General features: G+C 39.6%; 1 protein-coding gene across 1 annotated transcript in view; it reads right to left on the reverse strand.

The window, feature by feature from the left end:
- Positions 1-39: 39 nt before the first annotated feature.
- nlk (nemo like kinase) overlaps positions 40-14,064 on the reverse strand; it is a 28,600-nt gene continuing 14,575 nt past the window's right edge. The window contains exons 4-11 of the mRNA XM_022237562.2: positions 13,673-13,779; positions 12,366-12,451; positions 11,482-11,691; positions 9,120-9,221; positions 8,029-8,115; positions 7,607-7,805; positions 6,926-7,019; positions 40-6,316 (exon numbers count right to left, since the gene is read on the reverse strand). Coding sequence (XP_022093254.1) covers positions 6,262-6,316; positions 6,926-7,019; positions 7,607-7,805; positions 8,029-8,115; positions 9,120-9,221; positions 11,482-11,691; positions 12,366-12,451; positions 13,673-13,779 — 940 coding nt within the window. The 3' untranslated portion in view covers positions 40-6,261. The remainder of the gene's footprint in view (positions 6,317-6,925; positions 7,020-7,606; positions 7,806-8,028; positions 8,116-9,119; positions 9,222-11,481; positions 11,692-12,365; positions 12,452-13,672; positions 13,780-14,064) is intronic.

Consider the following 14,064-nt stretch of genomic DNA (forward strand, 5'->3'; position numbering starts at 1 on the left):
ATCCCAACACAATCCAACCAACAGAGGACCAAAACAGCATTTTTAAAATTTCTCACATATTCCCACTTTTATTCATCACATTTTTTCTTAATCTCTCAAATCAACAAAGTTTTTTTCATACTCTACAATATTGATTTCTTGATTCACCAATTACAAAGAATATTCCCATTGGAGAACATGGTTTTTAATCCTTTGAGAAATAAATAAAACATACATAAAGCCAGTAATGATTAAGGAATACTTGATGTTGCCTACAGCACACTACAAGATACAGTGAGAAGCGACATTTTTGCAGAAGCAGCATACCGAAACCCACTCTGCCCAATACTTCAAACGTCAACAAGTTTACCAAGTATTCCTTTTTCGTATTTTTTTCTCCTTTTGCTACTTTGGTACTTGACTAATAACATCTCTCATAATTTGTTCTTAGTTTGAATCTATTACTATGGTACAGTAATTACAAATAGAATTTTTTTTTATTCCCAACACCTAAATGCATATTTTCTTCCAACAATTTTGAAAAGTTGTTATAGAAATCCTCGAGCAAATGTACACACTTTACTTTTTAAAACCTGTTGATCGCCGCTGATTTTTGTCAGAAAGAAAAAAACAAAACTAAATGTTCTCCCGCCTTCAGAAGAAGTTGCAGCACACAAATCATTTCAATTCAAAGCCCTCATTTTCTTTCTTGGGAAAGAAACTGACAGAAACTAGCGGGAAAAGTTTACCACAATGAAAGAAAGCGGCTTATTAATGTCTCATTTGGGAATTTTCTGATTCTTTCTAAAAATAAAATATTGCAAATCCATCCAAAATAGGAGAAAGATTTCACAATACGCAGTTGCACACATTCGTGTGGTTTCTCCCTATTGCTATTTTTTGTCTTGAAGATGAGACTGGCAGTTCAAACTTTACTGTCTTTTCTTCAATGCTGCATTAAAACACTGTTTCCTACAACAGCATTCTTTAGGGGCAAATTTCATCCTTGGGCAGATTAGCTTCCAAATCTCTTAATACATTTTTACAAAATGGGGCAAACTTATTGCAAGATCGTACTCCTCAACATATTTATGCACTGGTAATAAACACTGATACAGCAAGTTATTTGGTCTTATAAATAATGAGCACAAGTACTTTTATTAGTGTAGCTCAGAAACAATTCACCTAAAAAAATTAATTGCCTTTGTCATTGTTGTGAGATGAGATGACAACACATGGTCGTAGGTAGAGAACTTTTGTATTTTTGTGACTGCATTATTGAAATTTGATATCTAAAAGCCAGTGCTGCTGTCAAGTCCATCACAATGCCCCGTAAAATCACTAGTTATCCAGTCTTAAGTCAAGTTATAGGCTAGTCAACTAAATCTTAACAGAACATGAAGCATTTTCTGCATACTGTTCACCCTGTTAAATAAGACCGGTCTTGTAAAAGGTCTTGTGAAGGGACTTACAACAAACTCCACTGCAACACTGTCTAAAACAAACAGGTACTGAATCCACACTTGCATTACAGGCTGTCTTTAACACTTGGAAAACACCACGTGCTGAAGTGCAGGGAGTCTTTAAGACATAATTTTGCTGTTGTTCAACTCGCCACATGATACTGCAGGGGTTTGAAATAGCACAATAGATATTTGTTCCAAGGTCCGGAGAACCAAAGCTGCGGATTTCACACGAATTATAACGACATATTTGAACTCTCAGATGACTCCAATAGATTAAGGATTGCATACATCGCAGGTAAGCAACAATTGGAATATTTAACCTGACAATAACGGGTTTGTTTTTTTAAGACTTGTTCAGATTTGTTGAATCATTTCAGATACTGTCCCACTTTCGACCAGAAAAATAATCGTGTATCAATTATATTTTAAATTCTCCTTTAAACCTGGAAGTAACAGACCAATGCTTTTGTATTATGCACTTTACAAAAATCTCCAAGGGTTAAAAAAGCATATTTTGCTTAAAAAGTACAACTACATTTATTGCAATTCCTACCAAATATTCAGCCAAAACAGGTAATTAACTTCAAGTTCTTAACAAGGGGCGTTAACATTTTTTTATAGGCACCACTTATACAGTTCAGTTCTGCTATTTTTTTATTTCGTTTTGCTTATTACAAACTGGAAAAAGGACTAGATGACAGGTTGTGTCTAGTTCCTCATCAGTTGTAAGGGATGGCTGCCAAAAAAGGGGAAAAAATACAGCTACTGCAAAAAAAAATCCAACAGATAAGGCTATATTCCCCCATGATAATAGGTTCAATATTCTGACACATATTCTTTCAAAAATATGTAACGAATTGTCTTTAGGTGGGTGAACCACTCTACAATTACTGTTCAGTTTTATACTAGACAGAAGCTGAAAGGTTTATCAAATGTCAGCTTTGCTTACGACTGCAGCTTCATCTCTGGTTCCTAAATCATTGAGAAGACTTTGTTCTTGAATGAGAGGGAAATACATGTACTCTGACCTTGCATTGAAAGATTTGATGTTCCTGAACCAGAAAATGACCAATACAATAACAAGGGACCTTACGGCTGGGGGCCAGAACAGACAGCTCAAAAGAAAGCTGAGTTTTGAAAAAACCCTCGATGTTTTCTGTGATTGCGCACAGTGCCCAATGCACTTTGAATGCAAGGTGCATGTTCTCATCTGTTGGTGTCTGATCATATGCCAAATAAAGGGACATTAAAAATGGGGTCTGGAGTTTCCTTTTTTTTTACACTTAAATACAAAAATGGTCCCACATATTTGAAAAAAGTTGTTATTCAATTTGCATATCGTTCGTGTTTAACAACACGTTTCAAAGTTCGATGAATTTGGGTCAATATAAAATTGGAAAAAAGCCTGATTTGCAGAACAGAAACAAGTTGCAGTGAAAGTTGCTGTTACATGCATCACTGTTTGAAACTGTACAATCATTTCATTTTTACATCATAATTTAATTCTCTAAATGATGGCTCCTGAAAAGGACAACATCATTTTTCGGAAAAAATACCTTGGTAAACACACACCACACACACATTACACGGAATGGAAAAAAAAATTTTAAAAAAGGAGAAAAATTGCCATTTTTTCATAAACACATAATTCAAAACTGATTTTTTTTCATACTATGTGTAGAATAAATATTGAAATAAACTACATTCTACAAAGATATTTACAAAAGATATATTAGTAGGTTTTCCTTTCTATGCTAGTAGTACATCGGACAGGTATATTTGTCAAGCACAATTTAAGTAGTATAAAGAGAGTAATGTCACAACATCGTGTTGGAACATGGACAAATATCTGTCTCTTGCAGCATAGTTTTGTAAAGCCATGAAGACGATTGAAGAGATGAAACAGTAGCCACTTATTCAACCCACAAAAAAACTGATTCTAAATCATCCGTTTGCAGGGACAATTTCGTCCTCTCTTTCCCAGCAGCATTGGCAATACGATGAAACTTTCAAAAATAATGCAGCACTGGCACCCGATCTTCACAAGTCACTTTACAAATCCTCTTGCAAAAAAGCACTATGAACACATTGAACAAAAAGGGGAAAAAAAACACACATTTGCAATCATGATATAAATATCCTGACAAATGGCACGTGATCTTTTTCTTCTTTCGTCCTACCAACACTCGGAACCTTCATCTACACACATGTACCTGACTTAACATACGACCTGTACAGCCAACACGCTGATCCAATCAAACATTTAGTGAAGTAAACTGTACACAAAAACATCAATGAGAACAAAAGTTTCAAGGAACCAAGAGACAACTAATTTTACAAAGTTTAAAACTGTACAGATTCTCTAAACGTTGGTAAAAATTGTAAACGTCCGTCACTCGTTTTCAGTTCATTGTTTATATACTAAGAAATCTTTTGTCCGAGTTGGGATGACATTCAGAAGTCAATGTTTCCCATCATACTAACACGATTATTTGCCGTCAAGACCAGGAAGTAATTCATCCTGATACTGCATTGCCCAGCTCTTCTTGTGTGTATATTCTTAGGTTTGTTTTTGCCCGAACCCTCTGACCGCTAGTGTCACAGTGCCTCTACCTCTCACTCAAAAGACTAAGGACTCTCTGCCAGAGCACATTCTCCAGCACAATCCATCTCATCTCAATGAGAGCAGCACCTCACAACCGAAGCAATCCACCCCTCCTACAGGTCCACAGACCTATTTACATTGAGGAAAGCTTTAAGACTGGAGCAGTGCATTGCTTCAGGGGGGTGAAAGGAGGGGCACAGCAAATATGTAACTCAATAGTGTGACTGAAATGGTGAAAGACATGAGGACCAAAATCTGCAAAAATCGAAATCTCTCCCTCAAAACTTTTGCATTTGTTTATAAAGCCAACGCTTTGCAGTAACTTCACCCATATTCAAGCTTCCTGAACATTTGTGAATCAAACTTTTCCTAATGACAATCGAGACACTACAAATAAAACTTGAATGAACTTGCTCTTTCATAATTACTCAGCATACAAATGGGTTTCCCTTTTGTGACAACAATCCCGGATACAAATTGCACAGTACACGTTGTATAAAAAAAAACAGTAACGATAAATAGAATTAGTATTACAACTAGGTTAGAACGAAGTCAGCACTGCACTGCCTAATCAGTGCAGGAGATATGGATCAAATCAAGAATCCCACCCCTCTGAAATACAGTGGTGTCTTCCTTGATAATAATGTCACAATAGGCAGATCCACTATTCAGAGGTAGTTTAATGATAAATCACTGCATATACATGTAACTTAGTAGCTCCCAGATTTTTGAATACTGTGCATTAGCTTTTCTCTCCCCAACAGTATTTATTTCAGCAAACTGCATTGTGTACTCGTAGAGTTTAACACCAATTGGGCAACCCAAGATGAGTTGCTATATACTGGACATGGCGACATCAATCAAAATAAAAAGCAACTTTGTGATTGGGCAGGGATGTGTGGAAGGTTCAAATTGTTTATGGGAGCTGATAAGAAAATAATGGCTCATGGCGTTGATAATTTTCCGCCTAATGGAACATCTTCTGCAGTAAAAATTGCCCAACCAAAAGTCCAAGGATTGCTATTAAAGCAACAAATCGAGTCAGTGAAGAACACATGCTTTTAAATAGCTAAACCAGTCTCTGGCCTGCACGCTTTATCCGATGTCTTATCTTACTTGCTACAAGGTAGTCTTATGTTGTCCCCAAAAAGGAGAATTTCTGCTTACTATTTAAGCTCAGGAACAAGCTAGAAAAATGCTTCCAGAAAGGGAATGCATGATATGCAAATTACCAGGAGCGCTTTTTTGAACACGATTAGCAGAAACATTAAATTGTTATGAGCAGGCCAGAATTCCCAAAGTGCAAGCCTCCATGGATGATTCCCTTTTCTATTTCAAAGATTAACTTCTGGCAGAAAGTCCGGAATGGCATATATTAATGGGTTGTCCTTACAACAAAAAATTGCAAGTGGTTTTCAGGGAAAAAAAAAAAAATTAAGCACAGCCAATGAGATGTTAAGTGCATTACGGACACATACAAAAGAGCTTACACATTTACTTGCTCAAATCTACAGTTTGTTCAATTAATTCTCTGAGCCAAAACAAAAAATCCCTACAACTTAGCACCATCTTTGGCAAACAGAACTGTACAAGACCCCCATATTGTTAAAACCCCCTCAAAATGACAGTCGATCCTTCTTGCAGTAACAGTTCACATAGGTTGCTCCACTCTTGTTTAGGGGTGATGCATAGATGTAATTAAACAAGACCTTTGATAACCAGCAGTTACTTCTAAGAGAATCAACCATCATTTACACACAAAAAGCATTAGTCGATGATTGACTTATTACAATAACTTATCCTCTTTAATTAGAGTACTTAAAAAAAAAACCACACATTTGCAACCGTCAGATCGAAAATTCAGTATCTCTACAATAATGCTGCATTGACACTGGAACTCGTAACCCTGGAGACAAACTCTCTAAATGAACTGCAGCATTCACTTTCGGGAGACAATGGGTACAGTATACAGAATTACTGCTGAATCAAATAATATTGCTTTATCGTACTCCAAACACAAGGATACAGTAATAAATACAGATACCACACGTTTAATGTGCATAGGGCTGGGTCCATCATGCCGTACACACAACAGGCGGTCCCGGATGAAGAGGGGGAGCGTGGACGGGACACAACGTGGGGGGGGGGGAGAGTAGGAGGGTGGGCACTGGCTTACCCCTGATACCCGTTGGAGACAGTAGGGGGGAGGAGTTACTCCCAGGGTTGAGGGGTGGGTGGCAATTCAGAGGCACTGGCTACTGATGAGCTGTTAAAAGAAAACAAGACATCAACAGCATTATTATTTCCTAACACGAACCAGACACGACAATTACTGACGCTTCAAACAAAAGGTAATGCAATTAGTTACCATGCTCACTTGCAATGCTAAGAAGTAGCATAGAAACTGAGATTTGCGCACAAAACACCGAAGCTTTTTTTTCTGGTAAGATTGCTAGAAGTGCTTCAAGTACCGCATTCCTTATTCCTTCATAAGAAAAAGATACATTCTCAGGCGTGAGAAAAATCATTAACACAGTTTTACTCGACACTAGTGCGACAACTGGACTCGGCCTTCATTTGAACAAACTTGTGCAGAGAAACTCCTAGGTCCTGTGAAACCCATGACCTAAATGAAATCTTACAACAAACTACAACAGTGCCCTCAAGAGGCTAATATCTTCAGCAAGGCTACGTCCCCTTCCAAATCACTTGGCTGTAGCTTGAAATCACACACAACCCTATGGGAAGGGACTGCAGCCACAACCACAGACTGGTGCCCAATTTCAAGCTGCCAGCCAGGTAATCCAGGCATGCCCACAGGCCCACTCATGACATTTTCTGTGGGTCTTGGTATGTCCGTTTCATCACTTCTCACCTGGCAAAGCTCTTGAAGGCAGCAGACTGGGGATTTATACAAAGGGGCACGCTGTTACCCTGGTGCCTGTCCGTAATGAATGTGTGTAGGGCCTCTGCAATGACATGACAAGAACATATATACAAAATTTGTTTCATCAACACATTGACTGCCAACTACAAGTATACTCATAGTAACAGGTGTACCGGGTTCTGGCACTACAAGTATACTCATGCAAAATGAAAGGCTATTGTAATGTAAATTGAGTACACTGACATCACTGAAGAACACGAAAATAAACTGCTGGCAGCGTGGAGGACTTACATCTGTAAAAAGCCCATGTTCAAATAGACACCTGAAAGGTACCCTGTTAAATATGTGCGCATGCATACAACGCTTGGCAAATGGGGAACGCCGTGTGAAATTATACGAAGCAGTCAATGTGTTCAGTCGGAGGCAACGTGTACTTGGTATCAGCACTTTTATCAACTGGAGCTTTTCTAATCAAACCAGAAAGAACCAGACTCACACATTTTTATTGAACCTTGTCCTTGCTCTTTATGACAGCGTAACCAATTCCACAAATACTTTCCTGATCAAATGCTTTCACTTCCAGTTACCACACAACTCACAGCAAATTTATCCAAATTCATGGGAAAAAAACGGGTCAGAATGGAAAAACTGTCAAATTGTCACACTCACCTTTGACCTCATGCACACTGCACAACCCGTCCTCAAACTCCGAGCTGAACCGCTGCGGAGCTGCGGGCTCAAAGTCCGAGGTGTACTGCCGGCCCGCTGCCGTGTTGTGACAGCAGCGGCACATGCAGGTGTGGTAGCGTAACCGCCCTTCCTCTAAGTAGGGGTGGGTCAGCGCATCTGTACACGATATGCGCTTGTCCTATGAAGGTAAAGAATTTTAACTGTCAAGATGATGAAAGGGCTTCAGGTACCCTGTCTAAAAGTGAAATGCAGAATTTATGTTGTGGTTTTGAGCATTTTTTTTTAAGAGCTTAGTAGAATTGCAAAGCAATGCATGCAATATTGAGTACTCACTGACTAAACTTCAGGAATGCCTGCAGGGAGCATTTTCAATACTTTACTTGTGGTCTTTATCAACTCACCGGATTGAAGACCAGCATTCGACTCAGGAGATGGACAGCTTCATGCGTAGCCTGAGTTGACAGACTGTATAATGCTGACAGACAGGGCTGTGGGTAGAAGGATGTGCGCAATGTTCAGCAAATGGTCTGGGTTCCAAGACACGTGTGCAGAGGCATAAAGGGGTTCTGACTACCGTACCTCATAAGCAGCACAGTATCTAGCAATCTCAACAACACATAAAGTTTGAGCTCTCTGCTCCGTGCTTCAATTGTTTTCAGTATTGATACTGCTCAGCAAAGGCGACTGATAACACAGGCTAAGATTTCAATCAACATCTCATCACCAAATTAATGCAACTGCTATTCAAAATAACTAAGATTTTAAAAGTTTAGTTCAGAGACGTAGAAAGGTACCATAAATGTAAATAAACAGGAAACACATGGTTTAAAAGACTTCTGTACATCTGTTGTTCATTTTATTAATGCTCAATGCATCAATAGTTGTAACGGTACAAATTAAGGATATTCATATTCTATACTGTAACCCTATTTGTTTCTACATTCATTAACCCTAACTGCCCAAAACCTGCCATACTCCAACAGCAGGTTTTGTGAGGTTTTGGCAGGTTTGGTACCGTACCTGAGGAACTTGTTGTTGAATTTTGTGAGACTTGGGATGAAAGGCCCAGGGAGATGGTGTTGGATTCTGTGTGAGTTGGGACACACACGGGTCACTGTGTGCAGTGTCTGGCTTGCTGTACCAATTGTTGGACTATGCTTGATTTTGTCAGGTTTGGTACTGTTCAGTGCAAGTCATCCTATACTGCATAGACCCATCCATACCATATCACTCAAACTCCAACGGGCTCATTCTGTTGGAGTTTATCAGGTTTGGTACACTAACCCGCATGTACAAGTACATAGACAAGTACATGAACCTGTTGGATTTTGTGAGGTTCAGTATGCTTTCTAGTGCAGGAGCCTAGGGGGTTAGGGTTAATATAACATTATGCCAGCGATGCAACTACGAATATGAACATCAGCAAGTTGTCAATTTACCATCTTTGAACGTGGCCAAACAAACTGACCCGTGTGACTGTACATCTACTCACAGGTTTGTGCGGTGACCGAAGTAGATGCGCTTTTGCGCCGTCACAAGCGTACTTCATGTCCTCCATGCTTGGGGTACCAAGGAGATCAGTGATGAGGTTCAGCTGTGCACAAATGGAGAGGAGAATGCAAGTTGAGAAGTCAGGTGCATCTTTAAGGGGAGAAAGTTTCCTCACGCACCAAATCGCTATGTTACAATGTGCCAAACGGAATGTGGAGATAAAGTGCATTTGAATAGACTGTACAAAATTCTATGACATCTTTACTTGTCATGAGCCACTGTGTGAAGCATAGTGAAACAAGAAACAAATTTGGAAATAGCATGAATCAACTCAGCAAGTTAAGTCTGAAAATAGTATCTAATAACTACATTCTGTTATTTCTACACAGTCTCTCTGTTTAAAAATCCAGTCATGTCAATGAATTGGTACGGCAGCCAATGTCTTTTTCAACAACAAAGCAACTTTTTTTCTAGTTAGTTATCTGAGTCAGTGGCTGAAAATCAACTCTCAACCAACTGTTCAAAGAGGGATGATCAAATGGGTTTCATTTTTCATACACAGTTGACAGCACTAATAAACATCTCCATCTTTATCAACATAAGCACGGCAGGCTTCTGCTTTCCTGAGCCGCACTTTTCATTTCTCAGATTTTAGTAAGATTCACTCTTTTCCTTTTAGTCAAACTGCTTTTCAAAGTTTAAAAGATCGATTTATGTCAGTTCTCTTTCACGTAATTCAAGTCCGTTAATATGCTTCATTCTTCGTAACAGCTTGGTGGTGAACCATTCATTCAATTGTTTAGCTTATCAAATGAAACTGAAACAACAAATGGATTGAGGCTGGGAGGAAGCGCAATAAATTAGAGTGCGAATTTCAGCACATCACTTGACTTCCCTAATATATTTGAGAAAGACTAATATCATCCTCCATCAGGGAGCCAGCGTAAATGCTCCCAAGGCCCGGCGTATTAACCGGTAATTGAGTTACAGCCCCATATTTGCTGTGTCAAGGCGGAACGAGCCAGCCCTCGATAAATCACTGTTTCCCGGCTGCCTCGGTGTCACTGCCAACACGGACAGCATTATGGAATTAACGGGTAGCCCGAGCCTGGTGGGTCCTGATTGTTTAAACAAAAAGGTAACAAACAGACACTTTAACTTTCAGCAGACAGGCTGATCTACTGTAGTACTGTTTAGTGCACCATAAAGTGATCATAGTACCATCTACAATTTTTTAATCCCTTCAAATCTGATGTAGTGTCCAAAAAGTCCTTTTTGGGGAGGGGGGAGGTAAGCAAATCCTAAATTTAATTTGATTGCTGTTGGGAGTTAACAAATTCACACATCCATTCCTATGAAAAATAGTATGCAAATTCACCAAAGTGAAGCGAGACTCTCAGGGGAATCATGTTACCTTCTTGAAATGCCACGATTCTGTGATGCCCTCCTCTGTAAGCACAGAGGAAACACTGGCTAAAAATAGTCCCATCCGCATTTGAAACGAACTACATGTTTTTCCAAGTTTTTCATTGATTTTCTAATTGTGGGATCTGTTACTCTAAAAAGACAGCAACCACCTCTTTTGTAGTTAGGCTCTTGCAGTTCTTCAATGCAAACACGCACAGGAAAGAGGAATGAAGTGCTATCACTGAGCCTGCATTAAATTCTTGAAAACGAGTCATTTTTACGAATAACGATCTCTCACTCTTATCTCTGCTATTATACCTGGTAGGAGAAGGCCACAAACATTAATACGACAGAATCCGAAATCAGCTTTCCTGCCATATCTGTTAAGCCTTTTCAAAGGTCATTTTCAGACTTGTAGAGTGAGGAGGCTTACTGTCACCATTAATAAGATTTATCAGAGTCTAACTACAAGTACACTCACTGTCTTAATGGCTCAAACTACTTTGCCTTCAAAAACGTTTTCCTTAAAAAAGGGAACACGTAATTAATACAAACTGACAGAACATGCTACAGACAGACATCAGACAGAACATGCTCCAGTACATGTACTTTAACCCTAACCCTCTGGGTTTTCCCGGTATCTTGCTGAATGCAGCAGTATGCCAAATTATGCCAAGCCATCAACCCCTACCTTTCCAAGAACCTTCAAACTCCACAAGTTTCACAAGTTTTTACAGAAGACAGGGCTCTGCAGGTTTGAGGTACTAGTATGTTGAGCCCAGCTACTGTTACACTTTACGCTGTGCTTGATACCCCTAAATGTTACTGGACAAAGATATGAGCCAATGGTTTTCTGTCCAGATTAAGAGCAGTTTCTAGCGAAAATGGCTCACAGTTCGATTCGTCCAAAATATTTTAAAACTCTTTGATGGCTTCAGCCCCATTTCACATCTTACCTGGGTAACTGGACTCTGTGCCTGAAACAGAATCCTTCTTCCCAGGAGCTCGGCAAAGATGCAGCCGACCGACCAGACGTCCACAGATGACCCATAGTGTTTGCTGCCCACGAGGATCTCTGGCGCACGGTAGTACTGTGTGATGACCTCTTGAGTCATGTGTTTGTTGGTGTCTGGTTCCTCCAGGCGGGCCAGCCCAAAATCACAAATCTGTCAATTGTAGAAAAAAAGTTCGGGGCATATGTAAAAAAGAAGTCAGGACTTAATTTTTTTCTGATGATGATATGGGCTATGCACGACAGTGATGTAGTCAACAGTTTCTGCCATTTCCATCATAAGTCTATCATACATGTCAGTCATGAAGTCTTCAGCCCAATCACAGGCTGATAAATGAACTACATGTACACTTGACAAAAGCATTCCTTTGTCATTCACCCTGCTACTCATAACTGGTCTTGTGGCAGGACTTGGGATTAGACTCGTGCAGGAAATTGTGAAAGGATTTGACTACAAACTCAACTACAGTGGTAATTATGAAAAAATTACCTCCCGTGCAGCTGGAAGGTAATTTTAGTGAGGGAAGGGTGAGAAATCAACCAATCGGAGGACATGTTACATAATAATGAATGCATTTTTGTGTCTGTTTTAAGCTTCTTCACATTACCGTGAATATCTTGGACCAAACCAAAAAAAATATGTACATGACATTATAAAGTGTATCGAAATGTCACTTTATCAATGCTACAATGCACTTAACACATATTTTAAATGGTACCAAAATCACACAAAATGCATGGAAACACTATTTATGATGTCTACTGCACTTAAGGAGCTTACTATCAGAAAAGTCATGCACAAACTGAAGAGGTCGTTTAGAGACTAACCTTGAGTATGCAGTTACTGTTAACAAGAAGGTTGCCAGGTTTGATATCCCTGTGCAGAATACCAGCCGAGTGAAGATACTTCAGCCCTGAGCAAAAACCCAAAGAACAAAAAAATTTGATGAGATACACGTGAAACGTGAACTGTGAATGCCCATCCCTTTGTTGCCTGAAACACAAATCAAATATTTGGCAGTGAATTCCTTGACCTCGACCGGTACCTCTGGCAAACGGCGACCTTCGAGGGAATGACCTGCAAATGGCGATCCATCTGATCAGTGAGATATGGCAGATTACATTTTTTTTAATATAGCTCTTTACCATGCCCAAGGTTTATGATTGAGGGTCTGATAATGCTAGGGGTCAGTTCCATGCTGGACTTGCTAAGCTCAGAATTATTTACAGCCAGCAGAGGGAACTTTACTGGCCTGGCCACAGGTTTACTATTTGCAAGTTTTTGGCACCACTGCTTTTATTCTGAGCCTGGCCAAAATTAGAATCCATTACTGCAACAGCACCGTGCTTGCAGACAGGTGAAAACTGGTATGCACGCTTTACAAGCCTGTTCGACCAATATGATGTTGTGACTAGCCTACATTAAATTCACACGTGCATCAAGTTACGCACCGCTTGTGATGCCATCGCAGCAATGCCATCTCCTTGGATTAGTCTAGGGGTTGGCACAAAGTTCCTGTGATCAAGCCAGAATCTCTGATTGCATGGACCAATCAATGTACAACAAGAACTGCTTAGACCAGGGGAGAATTCAAAGGCTCTGCTGACATGGACATCTTTGCCAATGACTGCCAGTTCGTGAAAGATCAGACTCACAAGTAAAAGCTCAGACTCACAAGTAACAGTGAGCATGTGCAAGCCAACATTTCAACAAGCCATATGAAATGCAAAACTAATCTGTCTAGAATTATCCAAAGAAATTATCAAATATTCTTCACTAACGTAGCAGAGTAAATTGAAGTGAACTGATGTACTGTTGGTGTAACATACAAAAGACCCCTTAATAAAAAGGTTTCTGAATTTGGGCATCTAATAATTAGAGCTATCCTTGGTTGACAAATAAAGTCTGATACACCGGTGAAATACAAACCCTCTATACTTTGTCCTTTGACTTTTCCACTTTAGCTAACCTACAATGTGTACCAGTAATCCTTAAACAAAATCTCACATATCATTACACCCAAGCTACTGCATTCAATCAAACCACCCAAAACAAAAACAAAACCAGCAACAAAAATCAAAGAATGACAAAAAGGGTCAGAAGGATCAATGCTGTTGCTAGGAATCCCACTCACCTCTTAGAATTTGATAGAGGAAGACCTTGACGTGGTCCGAGCTGAGAGATTGTGGAGAGACGATGATCTTATGAAGGTCGCTTTGGAGAAGCTCTGTCACAACGTATCTAGTGACAGGAGTTCAGGAAATTCTACCCTTTCTATAATTTTTCCTCTGTGACCTTAACTTATGGATTATGTGAGTTTTCCTTTCCTTCCCGAGTGAGACAAAAATTACATTTTCTCTGCTTGCCGAGTCAAAGGCAATGTGGTTAATGACCTCGGCAGCAAATGCTTTGAACAGAAATGCTTGATGGAGGTACCAGTACACAGACTCCATCCATCTGTGTACAAAATCTGGGGTTTGATGCACTTATGCAAATAATGCACACCTTTGTAGCACTTACATATAG

Source organism: Acanthaster planci, linkage group LG09, assembly GCF_054643075.1.
Source record: "Acanthaster planci isolate LZ-2023a linkage group LG09, COTS_SCS, whole genome shotgun sequence".
NCBI classification, from domain to species: Eukaryota; Metazoa; Echinodermata; class Asteroidea; order Valvatida; family Acanthasteridae; genus Acanthaster; species Acanthaster planci.